This window comes from Typopeltis vanoorti, chromosome 4, assembly GCF_054136105.1.
Source record: "Typopeltis vanoorti isolate ZY-2024b chromosome 4, IOZ_Tvanoo_1.0, whole genome shotgun sequence".
NCBI classification, from domain to species: domain Eukaryota; kingdom Metazoa; phylum Arthropoda; class Arachnida; order Uropygi; family Thelyphonidae; genus Typopeltis; species Typopeltis vanoorti.
The window spans coordinates 28,811,274-28,829,691 of record NC_143552.1 but is presented as its reverse complement, the minus strand read 5'-3'; the positions used below and the strand labels follow the sequence as shown (position 1 = coordinate 28,829,691).

At 34.8% G+C, this 18,418-nt stretch overlaps 1 protein-coding gene across 1 annotated transcript in view; it reads left to right on the top strand.

Moving 5' to 3' along the window:
- The window catches only part of LOC150107187 (ribonuclease H2 subunit A), a 229,108-nt gene extending 210,922 nt beyond the window's left edge, over positions 1–18,186 (top strand). Inside the window, exon 8 of the mRNA XM_090391728.1 lies at positions 17,967–18,186. Within this exon, the coding sequence (XP_090247854.1) occupies positions 17,967–18,105 (139 nt within the window). The 3' untranslated portion in view covers positions 18,106–18,186. The remainder of the gene's footprint in view (positions 1–17,966) is intronic.
- The last annotated feature ends 232 nt before the right edge of the window (positions 18,187–18,418 follow it).

The following is an 18,418-nucleotide window of genomic DNA, read 5'->3' as shown; positions in this document are numbered from 1 at the left end:
ATACAGTTTCATTAAATGTGTATTTTTTTTTATTTGGTCTCAAGTCAATCATTACTTGGATTCTAAAAATAATAAAGTTAAAAGTCATTGCACTACTCAGATGAACTCTTTTATATTTACTTAATACTTGGTATATAAAAAAATAGATCTCTTTTACCACGAGAAAGAGAGAGGGAGAGAGAGAGAACATAAGTGGCTCAGCTGACAGGATTTTTAACATAACTGGAGCAGCTGATGTTGATTATTAACAGTTCTATACCTGCTGATAGATGTTAACCCTTCTTCAAAATAAAATGAAAGAATCTGGTATTTCTGTCAGAAGTAAAGTATCTATTACATCTATTACAACAGACAGAGCTCCAGTAATAAAGAAAGTGATAAACCTGATCAATGCAAATCATCAATTATGTTTATCACATAGCATAATTGGGGTGCTTAAGGGTCAAAGCTGTATAACTGAGAGGAGACCTCCACATAGCCTTTAAAGGAATGCGGAGAACCGACCAGGGCTTCTGACCTAATGTCCAATCCTCACCTTCTTGTGGTGCACTCTGTTGGGTATCTACTTGGATACCGAACGAACGAGGATGGGCTGGCAATTTGGGATTTAGCCAACCAAATTGTATTCTTATAGGTTAAACCGAAATAAAAAATGATGGTACAACATGACAAAATTTCATGCCGGCTGGGGCATCGCCTAGTTAAACAAGGCCCCTGTTGTTTTCGCCAGAGAACCAGAGCGATCAGCGAAACGTCAGGTACTGGAACAAATCTGAAAACAAACCCCAAATCAACATCACCAGAGTTAAAGAACGGTACTATCAACGTAAGAAGCCTGAATGGCAAAGAAATGGAGCTAGCTGAGGAATTAGATAAGTACCAGATCGACATAATAGGGGTGACTAAAACAAAAAAGACCAAAACTGGTCTTTTTTGTTTCAGTCAGATGAGATCTTTCTGAGCAATAAATACAAAATGTTATATTCAGGCAATGACAATCAAGGAAAAGAAGGAGTAGCCATAGTATTCAACACAAAATACGAGGCTAATCTTCTTGAATGGCAGTCAGTCGTAAGTAGAGTAATGTGGGCAAATATGAGAATGGGGAACTGGACAATGAGACTTATTTGTGCCTATGGTCCCACAGAAGGTTCTACTAAGGTAGAAGTGGAGGAATATTTTGATGCTTTAGAAAAAGCAACTGACACAATGAAAAAGGAAAAGTTGGTCCATTGTTGGGGATCTAAATAGCAGAGTGGGAAATGATTGTGAGACACACACAAATATTTTGGGAAAATTTGGAGAAAAGAGCAAAGCTAATAATAATGGCAAATATCTGTTGGATTTCTGCTCAAGACATGGACTGGTTATTGCTAACACCATGTTCCAACATAAAAATGTGCACAAATTCACATGGATAGAAGAAGCTAGGAATAAAAAAAGTCTCATTGACTATGTTATTGTTGATAGTGATGTTTTCTCCCTGGTGCAGGACACCAGAGTGTACAGAGAATTTGAAATTGGAAGCAATCACTATTTAGTCTTGAGCAGGATAAAATTGAATTTCATATTGAAAAGAATAACATGTAAGAAAGTTTTTAAGCGAATAAACGTTGAGCAGCTCTCAGATGTGAACTGTAGACTAAAATACACAAAGATTATTGAAGAAAAAATGAAAGAGTTTGAGAACAGGAATGAAACCTTAGAGATTCAGTGGCAAACTCTGAAGAAAACATTGATTGATTCTGCCAGAGAGTCATGTGGTGAGGTTGTCTGCAAGGATAAAAAAATCAGAACTCCCTGGTGGACACAGGAAGTTAAAGAGGCAGTGAAGGAAAAGAAGAAAGCATATCAAAAGTTCCTCTGAAATAAGTCAGCTTCTGCTCTTAGAGAATATAGAGACAAATGCAAGAATACTAAACACTGTGTAAAACTAGCTAAACAAAAGTCATGGGAGGACGTTGGCAAGAATATAGAAAATAAATATCAAGAAGGTGGCAAAATATTCTGGAGGTTGTTGAAGAAGCTTAGGAATGGAGGAAAGAGTGCTGTAAAAGTATTTAGAGATGATAAAGGTGACATGAAAACTGGAGAAAAAGATATCCTTGAAGTATGGAGTAATTACTTTGAAAAACTGCTAAATGAAACAAGCAGTGATATTTGCAGCAGGCATGCAGGCAGGAATACATATCCATACTTGAAGTAGAAAAAGCCATCAGAGGCTTGAAATGTGGAAAGGCAGCAGGAGTAGATGATATTCGACCAGAAATGCTGAAGTATGGTGGTATAAGAGTCTTACAGTGGCTGCACTGCATAGTTCAGAAAGCCTGGACAGAGGGACGAATTCCTGATGATTGGAGTAGAGCTCTCATAGTACCCATATATGAAAAGAGAAATAAAACTGAACGTGAGAATTACAGAGGTATTTCCCTACTGAGTGTTCCTGGCAAAATCTATGCAAGTATACTTGAGAAAAGGTTGAGAAGAATTGTGGAAGAAAAGCTTGGTGAAGAACAAGCTGGATTCAGGCTAAACAGAGGCTGTCAGGATTGGATCTTCACTTTACGACAAATAGTAGACAAAGCATGGGAATATAACAAAGATCTGTATTTAAGTTTTGCCAATTTGGAAAAGGCATATGATAAGGTGCCAAGAGAGAAGCTATTCAATACGCTGCAGTTATATGGTGTCGATGGGGCATTATATCAAGCAATACTTAGCTTTATTTGAGTTGTATGTCAGCAGTTAGAATTGAAGGAAGTACAGGAAGATGGTTTAATGTTAAATCTGGTGTGAGACAAGGATGTACATTATCCCATCTGTTATTTATTATCTATATGGATCACATTATGAAGGAAAGTGATATTAAACATGATATCAAAATTGGAGATGTTAATGTCAGCTCTTTGCTTTATGCAGATGGTGTTATATTTCTAAATAAATCCACAACAAGTATGCAAGATTCTCTGACTTAATTGAATAGCTGTTGTAATAGATATGGTATGAAGGTCAGGAATAAAAAGACAAAGACAATGAAAATAGGCAGAATCATTGAAAATGTCAACTGTGTTGTGAATGGAGAACCTGTGGAACAAGTAAAACATTTCAGCTACTTAGGCATGATTTTTACTGAAGGTGGTAAATTAAATATAGAAATAGACAACAGAATCAGCAAGGCTGGTATGGTGGGAAGTCAATTGAATAAATTCATATGGAATAACAGAGAAATTAGTCGGAACACTAAATTAGCTGTATACAAGACAGTGTTCAAACCAGTTTTAACTTATGGATCTTAGAGCTGGGTCAGAAGTAAAACACTTGACCGCAGATATGAGAGTCCTGAGAAAGATTATAGGCGTGAACAGATGGCATCAATGGCAATATCATATTAAAAACGAGGATATTAGGAAAGAACTTGACATTGTCTGCATCCAAGAATGCGGGAGGAAAGATTAGCAAAACAAGTGTTCTTTGCCAGGTTGGCAGCAAAACGACCCAGAGGAAGACCAAGATATAGGTTGATTGATATGGTACAAAGTGCCTTAGACGATAGAAATATAAGATCTGATAATGTTGGAGTCTTGACCAGTAACAGACTGATTTGGAGGAAAATTGTAGATAGGAAGTTAGTAATGATATAATTTTTTTTCATGTACACCCCGTGTGGGTACATGGCAGGAATTTGATGATGATGATTCAAAGTTCTTTATAGGAAAAATAATTTATAAGAAAATGATGTTGAGAACAGGAAAAGACAGTCTCTGAATTATCTGATACAAATGATCATAACAACGCTAGCAACGATAACAATAAAATTCTTGTTTTTGATGACTTTAGAGATGTTGCATGATACATTTGTTTATTCTCAATTAAATTCTGTACAAAACAAACAAGTTCTCTGTTAAGAGCATGATCTGAGAGCATCTATAATATAATATAATAATTTTGATGAAGCAGGCCTCTCAGATCACACTCTTAACATCCTACATCGAACTGATTGGAAAAGTACTTGTTCTTTGCATCATACAAAAACTTGGTATGAATGAAAATTTAAAGAAGCCTGTGAAATTTTGATTAACCACCCTAATCTTAATAATAATGGGGTCTTAAAAATCCCAAGAATTTGAATGGCACACATTCAGCCCACTTATTTTCCAGCAAACTCTGACTTTAGGACTCTAAGCAATTTTTCATCTTTTGTTGGGCACTATCCATACCAGTTGCAATTTATAAGTATACTTATATAAGTAATTTTATTTTTGTTTATTTATTTATCTATTAATTTCTTTATACACATGTTACTCTCCACTTAATATAACTTTATAACCTAATAAATAATAATAATGGGACTCTAGCTTTGATGCATGAGGTTTTTTTTTAACACCAGATGTCAGGAAAATAGTTTTAAAGGTTGATCAGTAACTTTAGCATGCCACGTAGATTGTAGTGCAGCTTGTTTATTTGTATATATATGTATACTCCAGAAGATGTTTACTCTAACACGGTAGTTGTATTCATAAGTTTCATATTATATTCTGATCACCGCGTAAGCATGAAAGAAAGGACTTAATAAGTTATGGTTTCTGTGCTAATTTTAATAAAAAAAAAGCACTAAATATAGTAATATAAAAATAATTAATATTACTAATCGATTAATACTAATTATTAATACTACTAAAGTAAAATGCTAATAATAATTCTTGTAGCAAGGCTTATACTTTGGTCATACATAACTGGTAATTAGCATAGGGAATCAACAATGGATATTAACTAAAGCAAACCCCAATGAACACCTTCAACACCTCGGCAATGCCATGCCGCCATCCCCTGGAACATACAAACATGGTACGTGCATGCAGGCACCAACAAAAGCAAATGAGGAAGAAGGAAAGAAACCAATATTGCCCCCAAAGTCCCAATGGCACCCTCAGCGAGCCAACTGGGCTGTCCTGGCTGCTGGGCCGAAGCTCCCGCAATGCAGGCCTCCCGAACTTTTGGCAGCCTCACACACCCAAACCAGTTGAGGCCCAGAACGCCTCCCAGAGCCGCTGACGATTCCATGAACAATGTTCCGCACCTGAACCCGCTGCAGTGCATTATTTTAGCCTACCTCCAACAAACTCCATGGCAGGCATCCAAGACACAGTCCGCTAGCCCAGAGTGGCTGTACCGGTGAAACCGGATGCAGTCCCAGCGCTCCGAAATCCCAATATTGTTGGGATTTCGGAGCGCTTTTTTTGTTGATTTTTTTTTTGAACTATATTGTTGGGATTTCGTAGCGCTTTTTTTGTTGATTTTTTTTTGACCTACATCTGAGGCACCTCGGAAAAAATCAACAAAATCTTAAAAAAACATGACTTGACCACCTGTTACAGACCACATAGAAAATTGGCATCCCTTATCTGCTCCACTAAAGACCAACCACTTCCCCTAGACCTACCTGGTGTATACCAGGTCCCTTGCAGCTGTAAACTGTCCTACTTTGGCTAAACAGGCAGGACAGCAAATATCAGAATTTCAGAACACAAGGATTACATCCGATTTCACAAGTACAGCCACTCTGGGCTTGCAGACCACGCTCTGGATACTCTCCACGGAATAAGATGGAAGAAAGCCACAGTAATACACCGCAGCAAGTTCAAATATGAAAGACTATTCATGGAATCAGCCTCAGCCCTTAGGAACATGTCAAACCTCAACAAATTTGGATGCATGAGACTGCCCCAAATTTGGGAAACATTCATCAGAAGAACTTCAGCACAAAGGCCAAGAACTATCAATATAGCCCGCCAGGGGGCACCATCAGGACTTTAGGAAAATGTTAGCTTCCTAGCTTCAGTCTCATTTGCTGTTATTAGTACTTGTGTGCACGTGTCTTTTTAGTAAGTTCCCAAGAAGATGGCAACGTGACGTTTGCCGAAATATCGGAAAGTATATATTAAAGTTTATTTAATTTATATTTCTAGTGTATGCTGTCAGTTCCTTAATTATCATGTATAACCAGCGTATAAGCCTCTCAACAAGAATAATGTTCAAGTATGGATATGTATTCCTGACTGTATGCCTGTTGAGTGTTTTTTACCACTGTGCTATCACTGCTTATTTCATTTAGCAATTTTTCGAAGTAATTACTCCATACTTTAAGGATATCTTTTTCTCCTGTTTTCATGTCACTTTTATCATCTCTAACTCCGTTAACAGCACTCTTTCCTCCAGAATATGTTTTTCTCCTGTTTTTATGTCACTTTTATCATCTCTAACTCCGTTAACAGCACTCTTTCCTCCAGAATATTTTGTCACCTTCTTGATATTTATTTTCTATGTTCTTGCCAATGTCCTCCCATGACTTTTGTTTAGCTTTCTTACATTTGTCTCTGTATTCTCTAAGAGCACAAGCTAACTTATTGCCAGGAATTTTTGATATGCTTTTTTCTTTTCTTTATCTTCCTGTGTCCACAATGAAGTTCTGATTTTTCTATCCTTGCAGACAACCACACCACATGCCTCTCTGGGAATTAATTAGGGTTTTCTTTTAGGCCTGCCACTGAATCTCCAAGGTTTGGTTCCTGTTCTCAATCTCTTTAATTTTTTTTTCAATAATCTTTGTGTATTTTAGTCTACAGCTCACATCTGAGAGCTGCTCAACTTTTATTCGCTTTAAAACTTTCTTACATGTTATTCTTTTCAATATGAAATTCAGTTTTATCCTGCTCAAGACTAAATAGTGATTGCTTCCAATTTCAAATTCTCTGTACACTCTGGTGTCCTGCACCAGGGAGAAAGATCACTATCAACAATAACGTAGTCAACGAGACTTTTCTTATTCTTTGCTTCTTTTCTCCATGTGAATTTGTGCACATTTTTATGTTGGAACATGGTGTTAGTAATAAACAGTCCATTTAAAACAGCTTTAAAACTTTCTTACATGTTATTCTTTTCAATATGAAATTCAGTTTTATCCTGCTCAAGACTAAATAGTGATTGCTTCCAATTTCAAATTCTCTGTACACTCTGGTGTCCTGCACCAGGGAGAAAGATCACTATCAACAATAACGTAGTCAACGAGACTTTTCTTATTCTTTGCTTCTTTTCTCCATGTGAATTTGTGCACATTTTTATGTTGGAACATGGTGTTAGTAATAAACAGTCCATGTTCTGAGCAGAAATCCAAGAGGTATTATTTTTAGCCATTATTAATATTTTTAATTAATATTATTATAGTGCCCTTATTATTAGCTTTGCTCTTTTCTCCAAATTTTCCCAAAATATTTTTGTATGTCTGATAATCATTTCCTACTCTGCTATTTATTTAGATCTCCAACAAGGACCAACTTTTCCTTTTTCATTGTGTCAGTCGCTTTTTCTAAATTCAAAAAATTCCTCTACTTCTATCTTAGTAGAACCTTCTGTGGGACCATAGGCACAAATAAGTCTCATTGTCCAATTCCCCATTCTGATATTTGCCCACATCACTCTACTTGTGACTGCGTGCCATTCAAGAAGATTAGCCTTGTATTTTGTGTTGAATACTATGGCTACTCCTTCTTTTATTTGATTGTCATTGCCTGAATTTAACATTTTGTATTTATTGCTCTGAAAGATCTCACCAGTTTGTCTTTTTTGTTTCAGTCACCCCTATTATGTCAATCTGGTACTTATCTAATTCCTCAGCTAGCTCCATTTCTTTGCCATTCAGGCTTCTTATGTTGATAGTACCTACCAATCTTTAACTCTGGTGATGTTGAGTTGGTGTGCTTTCAGATTTGTTCCAGTAGCTGACTTTTCGCTGTTTGCCCTGGCGACACCCCAGCTGGCATGAAATTTTGTCATGTTGTACCATCATTTTGTATATTGGTTTAAGCCAATAAGAATCCAGGTAGATACCCAATTTGTTCAGTATCCAGGTAGATACCCAACAGGGTGCACCACAAGAATTGAGGATTGGACATTGTGTCAGAAGCCCTGGTCAGTTCTCCGCATTCCTTTAAAGGCTATGTGGAGGTTTCCTCTCAGTTATACAGCTTTGACCTTAAGCACCCAGCACAAAAAAGTTTATTAAGAAAACTTTAGTATTAAATTACAATATTAGAGAATGAAATATACTTTAATGTTTTAAAAGAAAACAACTCTTTACACAATAGGTAGCAAAATTATGGCATATCTGTGCCATGTGTGTATATGGGGGGGGGGGGTAGTTAAGGAGAAAGAAGAACTTATTGATATGTTTCTAGAGTAGCAATGCTTTAGATGTAACACTGTGAGGAAGACCTTGAATAAGAAATTGTTCATTGGATTTGAAGCAGGACATAAATGGATTTTGGCAAGTAGCCATTGTTTTAGAAGACATAAATAGCATCATAACTTATGTGAGATTTATTTATATAAAATTTTTGGCTGAGTTGCAAGAGCATGATCAGTATAAATTCAAATATTGAGCAGGCATAAGCAAACATAACTTGACTAATATCTAAATCTAAATATAGTATAGAGTGGTATGCCCCCCCCCCCAAAAAAAAAGAGAGAGAGAGAACAATTTTCTATATATAGGAGACCTCAATCTTTCAGACGTATTTAGATTTCACAGCTCTTAAATGAGAAAACAACTTATGTAGGACTTTGGAAAAATACCAAATACCAAAGAATCCTGTATTTGACAAATCTAAAATGTTCAACGAGTCTAGATTATTCTGGCTCATGAAATTTAATATAATTTGGATGTTTTTCATGATGAACAGCTGCATATTCATTAACATCTCATATGTTAAAGTGTATTCAAACACATCTCAAAATTATATATTTGTATTCAAGTAGCCTTTTGCCAGGATCAGCAAGCTTGCCTCCTTTGACTTTTCTCATGAAATTTCTTGCACCTGTGATCTGTGAAGAATGAGCGTGCTTGCTGTTGTATATTTCTTATACATGTTATGCGATATTTGTACTAAGTAGAATGGGGCTAAACAAAGTTTGTGATAGAGTGGGGAGGGAAACAGTCTGTTGGCAGATTGTCCTATTCAGAATATCTGCTAGTTTTCTCAAAATAGGATAGATAAAATACATAATTTTGAGATGTGTTTGAATATACCTTTAAACATATGAGATGTTAATGAATTTGTTGATAAATGACTCATTGAAGCCAGAAAGGAGAGTGAATTTGAAAAACTATAGCTTGCATCAGTAATCTTGCAGTGTAAGGTAGTAAGTTTGATGGTACTGGTTTTTGACAATGATGGTGATGTGACAGAGCATTAAATCATTATTTTTGGTGCAGATTTTCTTTCTAAAAACAGGAAACTGTAGGCTCTCATCTGATTGACAAGAATAAAGATAGCCAGGAAATAAATACTATCTTTTTTCTTCTAGCAGTAAATTGTATCCAAAGATAAAATAGTGTTGGTGTTAGTTCAGATAAGAACTTTGTCCAGCTGCAAAAATATTGGAATCAGAGTGCTTAGTTTAATGTGAAGAATGAGCATGCTTACTGTTGCATACTTTTTATACATGCTATGCGATATTTGTACTAAGTAGAATGGGTCTAAACAAAGTTTGTGATAGAGTGGGGAGGGGAACAGTCTGTTTGCAGATTGTCCTATTCGGAATATCATCCATTTTTAAGAGTAGTTGCAGGTCACTATCCCAAAATGTGAGAACAGTATTATAGAATTATAGAATGGCCAAATTTTGGATTTATACAGCATTAGAACTTGAACAGATGAAGTGGTATCTTGAATGGAAAAAAAAGAATATCTCCCTTTTGATGATGGAAGAAGCTGGGGATGTGATGTGCTTGTGCCTGAAAGCTTAGCTGAAGAAGAGAATTCTAATCTGATCAGATCTCTCTCTTCCCCTTCTCTTTAGTCTGTTAATCTATTATAGAAATCTGATATGATCTTGGCTATTCAAGTATTATCATATTCTTTCATATAAGAAATAACTGCATTTTGGTGCCATAGAAGTTACAGAATTGTCTTTTCAGTAGAGATGGAGTGTAATGCCATCAGCAGATGTATGGATTAGATTTGTGGTTGGTGAGAGAAGAAGAGTGTGGTCAAAATTACAGACCCCTATAGTCACTTGAACATCAATGGAGAAATCTGAGGTAGAGAGCATCCATCAAATCACATAGCAAATGACCACAGAGGAAACTGGTGACCAAGTTGCATCCATCTATTCATTGGACATCAACAGATAACGTATGGTAGCTCAGATGCTCGGTAATGTGCCACACCAGTTCTTGCCACGTGGTTCTGTTGTATGCTTTTCTGGTTGCTTCAACTATCTGAAGATCAGTCACTCCAGACACACCATCCATCAATTTCATTGATGGGCTACCCCTTCCATCCTTTCAGTTTGTTCAAATTATTTCAACTTTCTTCTCTCATTATCCTTAAGGAACCTTAAAGTTCTACTGATCCATTCTAGCACCCATCTGGTTATCTGTCTTATCAAAAAAATATCAGTATATGATATCCTCAACAGCCTTCTGTAACACATCTAACAAGCAGCTATCCTTTTCCTAACAGCCTTTTTAGGTTTAAAGTCTCACATCCATAAGTTACAGCTGGATCCAAAATCCTAAACTTCGTACCTGTGAAGATAGATCCATCCTTCCAGATTTTACACGTCTGACTGTTGTTTTAGCCATGTATTATATTAGAATTCTCAGTAGCGATTACAAATTTCTCCAAACCTTTCCGTATCTTGTGTCAGGTAGATGACAATAGTTAGATGATCTGCTACTGATAGTGGACCTCCTAGTGATGAAGAAGTTGGCTATCAGTTACCTTCATGAGATTTTCTGAGAAATGAAGTGAGATTATTGGGACAAATAAGGATGAATAGCTGGGGAAATAACATGAAATCCAGATGACTTGTTTTCTAAGGACACGCATCAGAATATCAGTGTCCTTCTATGCTTGTGTCACAGAAAACTTACCACCTGCTCATGTGGCAGTTAACTCTATTGTTCCTGATGAGGAATGAAAGTATCAACTGCCACATGAGTAAGTGGTAAGTGATTTGTTGATGAGATTTTGCAGCTTGTCAGCTCAGTGTGAGGCTGGAGTTTTTGAAACACTCAGTCTGAGATTTTGAGTGGAATATGAAAGCCTTCATTCATACTAGAATTATATCTTATCTTAATCAGGTAAAGCAGGTATTGGATTGGGAGAACAAAAACGATAATTGGAAAGGAAGGGTAGAGGTTGAAGAGGTCATTCCATTTGCCTGTGTTTTGTAGTTTGTTTTTACGTCATGTTCTCCTAATTATGACAGTCAGTCAGTAAGATATAGCCAGAAGTAGTCCATAGAAATTGCTTAGTCATTGAAGTATTATTTTATATGCAGTGATTAACTTCTATAATTATTGAAACAACCAGGACATTATAGGGTGGCAGGAGTTAGGGGTCAAAACTAGATAACTGTGAGAGCCCTTCATAGCCTGTAAAGAAAGCAGAGAACTGATCAAAAGGAATTTTGGTACACTCTGTTAGAGATATCTGTTTGTATTCACGAGGATGGACTGATAAATTAATTTTGGACTTAGCTGTATTATATATTCTGTATTTATTCTGTATTGGCTGAAACTGTATATACAGTACGATGGTATAACATGCAAGTTAGGCAATTGCTCAGTTATATACAACGCATCCCTGTTTTTGTCAGGGAACTAGGATCCTCAAATGTAACAGAATTGAAAATAGTAGCCATCATGTATAAGAAGCACCAATAAGAGGGGGGGGGGGGGAGAAGAAAGAGAAAAGCTAGCAGAAATACTATATTCAACATAATTGGTAATATCAAGAGGAAGTAATTATAAGAGGCTTTATTCAGGCAATAATGATCAGAAAAAAGGAAGGTTTATAATAAATATAAAGATTAAAATTCTTAAATGGTAGGCAATTTAAAGTAGTGATTTGGGGAAATTGAAAAAGTCCAGACATATAGAAATTTTTTTTTTTTTTTTGGAAAATTTCGAGAAAGGGACAAAACTAATGATGGTAAGTGTCTGCTTGGAACATGAACTAGTCATCATTAACACCGTGTTTCAACCATGAGGAGAGAACACACAAACAGGCAAAGTCTTATCAGTTACTGATGTCTCAGTTGTTCCAGGATATAAAAAAGATATACATACAGGGGGTTTGAATTAGGAAGTGACTGCCACTATGTTGAGAAAGATAACAAGTAAAGTGGTAGCATGGATCCATGAAAAAGATTGAGTGCATTTTGTAATGGCATTCTAGTATAGTGACACCATTTGTTCATTTACTGTGTTTAATTTTGCCATTAAAATAATTTGATTGAATACAAAATTTTAATGATTCTTAATATCGAATTTCATTAAATATTTGAAGTGAGAAAAGAAATACTTCAAAAGGTTTTGCTGATAAAAATGAAATAACAGATAGCAAAAAAAAAAAAAAAAGCATCCTTGCTCCAAGCACTGGTACAAGAACCATGGGACAAATATATTACTCACACAATGCTATTGAATTAATCTACTTTTGTAAAGTCTGATGGGTGTCAGAAGCTGCTGATTGTTTGACAATCCATTTTTAGTTTATTTACATGCCCTTAGAATACAGTGTTTTTCTTAAGTGTGCAACTGGAGATGGTCTAATTAAATTTATTCAAAACAAAATTTAAACTAGCTCTTAAATACCTAATTTCATAAAATTCACCATTCACCAGCCAGTACAGAATTACTATTTGTTTAAATCAATTTACCAATAAAAACAGTCTGGTTGAAACAAAAATTGAATGACATACTCTTGTGATTCCAAATTTTATTAAATTTCACCCAGCTAGAAAGGAATTATGACAGTATATTATTTTAATGTTTAACTCCTCTGTCACTTATCAATTTACCAATAAAAACAGTCTGGTTGAAACAAAAATTGAATGACATACTCTTGTGATTCCAAATTTTATTAAATTTCACCCAGCTAGAGAGGAATTATGACAGTATATTATTTTAATGTTTAACTCCTCTGTCACTTACACTTGGTTTGAATGAAGTAGTGAAAAGAATGGGTTTTCCTCAACACAATATCAGGCCGATAGCTAACCTGTACAGGGAGCAAATGTACATCCCTAAGTTGCTATTTTGGAAAAACATCTCCATTCAAAATCCTCAACTTTGTTCTTGTGGAGATAGATCTATCGTTCCAGATTTTAGACAAGTCCAATGAATAGATAGATGTCCATGTCGGTTTTATCCCATATATTTCATATAGGTGTTGCTAAAAGTCGATTGACTAATCATGTGTACATGATTAGTCAATATGATAGGGATGTCAGTGTACACACTGACATCCCTATCATATGACCTTTCTCAGTCTGCCACTCTGAACCTGGTAAGTAGTAATTCTCAGGGAATATTGTCATTAACAAAATGATATATTTCATAAATAAATTTTACACTCCTGGCATTTTAAGGTGGTATGGCTACTTAAATCGAATAGGTGAGGAAAGGTTAGCAAATAGGTGTTTGATGCCAAAATGGCAGGAACAAGACCCAGGGGAAGACAAAGGTCTAGGTGGAATGATTCAGTAGAAAAATGAAATGTTGGATACAGCAATATTGGAGTGCTTACAATCAATATACTAATTTGGAGGAGATTATTAATGACATAAGCTTAATCATGTAGTTCTCTCATATAGTAGTGTGAGCACCCACTGAAGGTACACATCAGGAAATTGATGATAATAGCATTCTGACATTATCAAGGTTATACCTGATGTTTCACCAGGTGTTTTAATAGCATATCTGATATTACAGAATCTCATGTTATAATTATTTACTGACACAGCTCTGCTGCATTTGGTATTCAAGATCCTTTATCTACTGCCCATAGGAGAACATTTGCACTAGTTATTACATGCTGTGCTTTCATTTTGGGACTGTCGTGATCTTATTCCATTACAAGTACATATTTGATATTAGCAGGGGGCTAAACAGCCTCCCCCCCTCCATGATTAGGATGAACCATTATCCAAAAAATAAATAAAAGAAGAAAGAGTATACAGCCTTTTTTGTTATTGACTCAGTTATAGATGTAATATATTTGTTCCAGAAGAAACTCAGTTGTCATTATTGGAACACATTCTCCATAGCTTATTTAGTAATGACAGTGCCCTTTGGTTGGAAAGACTGAGTTAGATTACTATTGCTGTATGAAAGAAACTTGTAAGGGTTCTTCCCAACTACAAGGTGATGTATGAGGGTGGCAAAGTTTCTTCCTTTTGGTAACTCAGGTTACTACATACTGTTCACCATACTGTACATGAAATTTTTAACTTTGATTGAATAATCATGACACATCCAGCCTACTAGTTGATAGGATTAGCATGTGTGCAAAACTTATATAATATAATATGCCAACTTCAGAAAAGGAGTGGGATTTAACATGTTTTTTAAAAAAGTAAAATGATCTACAGTACATAGATGAAAAATGAATCTAAGTTCAGTTGCTGTGCTAATGAATGACATTGCTCACCATACAAAATAAATCTCATATTTCAATATTTGTTTATAATTAGAATGAAGTGCATGCATAAAATATAAGCATAGGCTGAAAGTAGTGTCTGTTGTCCTCATAAAATCCGAATTGTGTATTGTGTACCTAGTGGTCTCAGATTTTTACTGTAAAATTTTTGAACTTTCTTTTTTTTATAAAACCTTACTGTTTGTTGTAGGTTTTTAACAATGTGCAATTGATGTCCAGACTATGTGCATTCCTAGTCTAATTAGGAAAAGAAAAGCTTGTGGAAATAGTACAGAAACCACTGACTTTAATAGTGTGAAGATGGGTTAGCAAAATAAAAGTGGGAAAATATATGCCATTAACATATCTGATGGCTGGTGAAAAATGAATGGATTTGTCAAAACCACTGCGTAACTGCCAAAAAAAACAAAAAAAAAAAAAAACAAGTTGTAGTCATTTTAAGTATAATGTCCAATTGATGAATGAAATGTGATTCTACCAAAAAAATTACTACAAACAGATACCAAAGCTATTTATGTGATAGATCTTTAAAGATTTAAGATTTGGTTAGATCTTTGAGAAGATACCTAGCAGATAGCCATCCTCATTTTTCAAAGATGTTGTTACAGGTGAGCCAGAATGAAAATGCAAATCTTCTCTTCTCCCCAACCAATACACATATACAAACATATACGGCTTTCAAAGTCAGAAGAGCTTTAGTTTTTGCAGTATCTTTGAGGATCATGAAGACTTTGTTTTGACAGAATTTTCTGAATCCAGGTGAACAATAAGAATAAATATTGTGAGAATGTTAAAAAGAAAAAAAATTATAAAGAAAAAGATTAAACTTGAAATCATAACCTGACATCACACTAATGCTAGACTGCGTATTGTTCATCATACTGTCCGGTAATTTAAGTTTGGCTGAACAATCATGACACATCCAGCATGTAGGTCACACTTCACTCCTAATTTTTATTTATTCCTTTCAAAATTCACCAGTGTGATATCACTTTTAACACTGATTAACAGTTATGGAAGATCAACCCGTTTCCAAAATGATCATATATCTTCCATAGTATTGGGTCAAAGTTGGGAGAAAATGTATTCAGAATCAAGAGTAGGTACATTTGAAAACTGAATATTTAAGAAACTAATGTGTGTGTGTGTGTGTGTGTGTATATATATATATATATGACTGAATTTATTTTAATTTATATAATCTTGCAAAACTAAAAATAGGCATTAAAGAAGCAACACTGAACTGTAGCTCGTAGAGAATATGTTGATATATATTTGTATTACTGGGACTAAAAAAAGACAAAATAACAGCTTCTTCTCAATAATAAGTATAAGATTTATGCAGGTAGTGTGGATCATGGAAAGGAAGAAACAGTCCACTATAACAAACAATTCTTGTAATAATATTACAAGTCCTTACTTAAATTAAGGGGATATTAAATCCCACATAGTTTTAAAACTGAATAAGAAACTCAAAGATTGGAATCAGAGAGTTTCTTGCCGAATATAGTAAACTATAAAGTATCGGCGACACTAGCGTTAGCCAATGCAAGTGATCCTAGTACGTAGTACAATACCGGACGACTCGTTGCAAAGGTGGGGGAAGTTCAGATCGCTATTCTTAGGTATTTTCCATAATGTAAAAACACATTTCCTAGGAAATGTATGCTGTTATTACATTATGGAGGGAGGTCACTACCCAGACCGGTTTCAGCCTTTTTTGAGGCTTCATCAGTGAGTAGCTAGACCTAATACCAAAGTGCATAGCGAAAAGAACTTATATACTCTGCAAACGAGTTTTCCAAACAGGTGCAACTATTAAGTTACTTAAGTATAAAGAGCTAATAAGCTTCATTTTGACAATGAAAACTACGTACTAGGATCACTTGCATTGGCTAACGCTAGTGTCGCCGATACTTTATAGTTCTATATTCGGCAAGAAACTCTCTGATTCCAATCTTTGAGTTTCTTATTCGGTTTTAAAACTATGTGGGATTTAATATCCCCTTAATTTAAGTAATGTTTTCATTGCCGAAATGAAGCTTATTAGCTCTTTATACTTAAGTAAATTACAAGTCCTTAAAACTTTGCTATAATGAGAATTGACTCTATATTTGCTACATAAATCAGCATTAAGATTTAAATCATCATGAAAGATAGCTATGTGTAAAATAGGTGTAGGCCAAGGATGCAGATTACCTCCACTGTCATTCATCATGTATATATCAAAAACATATGAAGTAAAGTGGCATCATTGGTTTCGTGAATTATAAATAAAGAAAATCTGAATATCCCCTGTACCCTCAGGGGATATTCAGACTGTCAAATTCCTTTGTAATGTTTTCTTTTTAATGTGACTCTGTCATTGATGCTATCTGTTCAAGCTCCTCTGTCATATCTGTGATCCCTAATCTTTGATAAGTGCTTTATTTCTAAATAAAGCACTTAATCAAACCCCAACACTCAGATCCATAATTTAGAATTGGTCCAAACATTCTCTTGTATACTACTGGTTTAATGTTTGTTTTGGCTAATTTCTCTTTTAATTCCATATATCTTTATTCAACTGGCTGCCACCACACCAGCATTGCTTATTCTGTTATCTATTTACAGATTTAACTTGCCATTTTCACTGAAAATTCTGCCTATATATATGGCTAAAATATTTTACTTGTTTTATACTCTCCAGGTAGAGTAGTGGTAATATGGAATGATGAGATAACATGTTATGAGCATTATGGGAGATGCAAAAGATCAGCTAAAATGGAAGTAAGGAGAAGCATTCATCCCACAGTGGACTGTCAAAAGGTGATGATGATAGACTGTCCATTCAGAATGCAGCTGATGTTTTCTATGCATCTGATTTTCATGCCAAATTTACTTTATTACAGCATCCTGAAGTCCTGTACTAGATGTGTTTTTAGGAGTACATCATCTGCATAAAGCAAATAGCTAAGTTTGATATCTCCAATTCTAATATTAGGTTTATTGCCACTTTCTTTCATAATGTAATTTAATTAGATGATGAATGAGAGTGGAGATAATGTGCATCCTTGTCTTCAGCCTGATTTTACATCCTGTATTCCCTTCAATTCTAACTGCTGACTTCCAACTTAAATATAGACTACTTATTGCCCTGTATAATGAACCATTTAACTCATCTAATTATAGTATTTTGAAAAACTTTTCCTTGGGCACTTTGTCACATACCTTTTCCAGATCTATTAAACTTAAATACAGATTATTATTATTATTATTATATGGGTACCTCCATACAATCCAGACTCTTTGTGGGAGACCCAATCTATCATAGCCCTCTGGAAACCCATTAATATGAGTAGTGTCAAAATATCAAATAAATTTTATGCCTAAAGATATTATGCATACTGAGCTGCTTGCAAATAGTTTAAGAATTATCAGGATTTTTATTCACTGCATTTTTTTTTACTGTATTTTTAGGGAAATAGAAGAAAATCTTGATATTCCTTCAATTATAGATGTTCTTAAAAAAAGGAAGAAAACAGGAAAGAAGCCAAAAAAACATTCATTTTTTACTGATAGATGTCTTGTTCAAGTAACTAACTTACTAATAACTTAAATAATAAAAAAAGATTTTTAATTCTGTATGGAATATTTTATATATGCTACATTCAATAAAGTCTTGATTACATAAAAAGTTCTTCAAGTATCCAATTTTTTCAGAGAAAAGCAGCTTAATAAATTATGTAGACAAATATTAACATAAAAAAGTGGTAGATGCTCTGTACATTAATTAATATGAACACTACACAGCACTGAATTTAGAATAGACTTTCTTCTTTTTAACCAGAATTAAGGCAAGCATACTCAGATAGACAAATATTAACATAAAAAAGTGGTAGATGCTCTGTACATTAATTAAATATGAACAC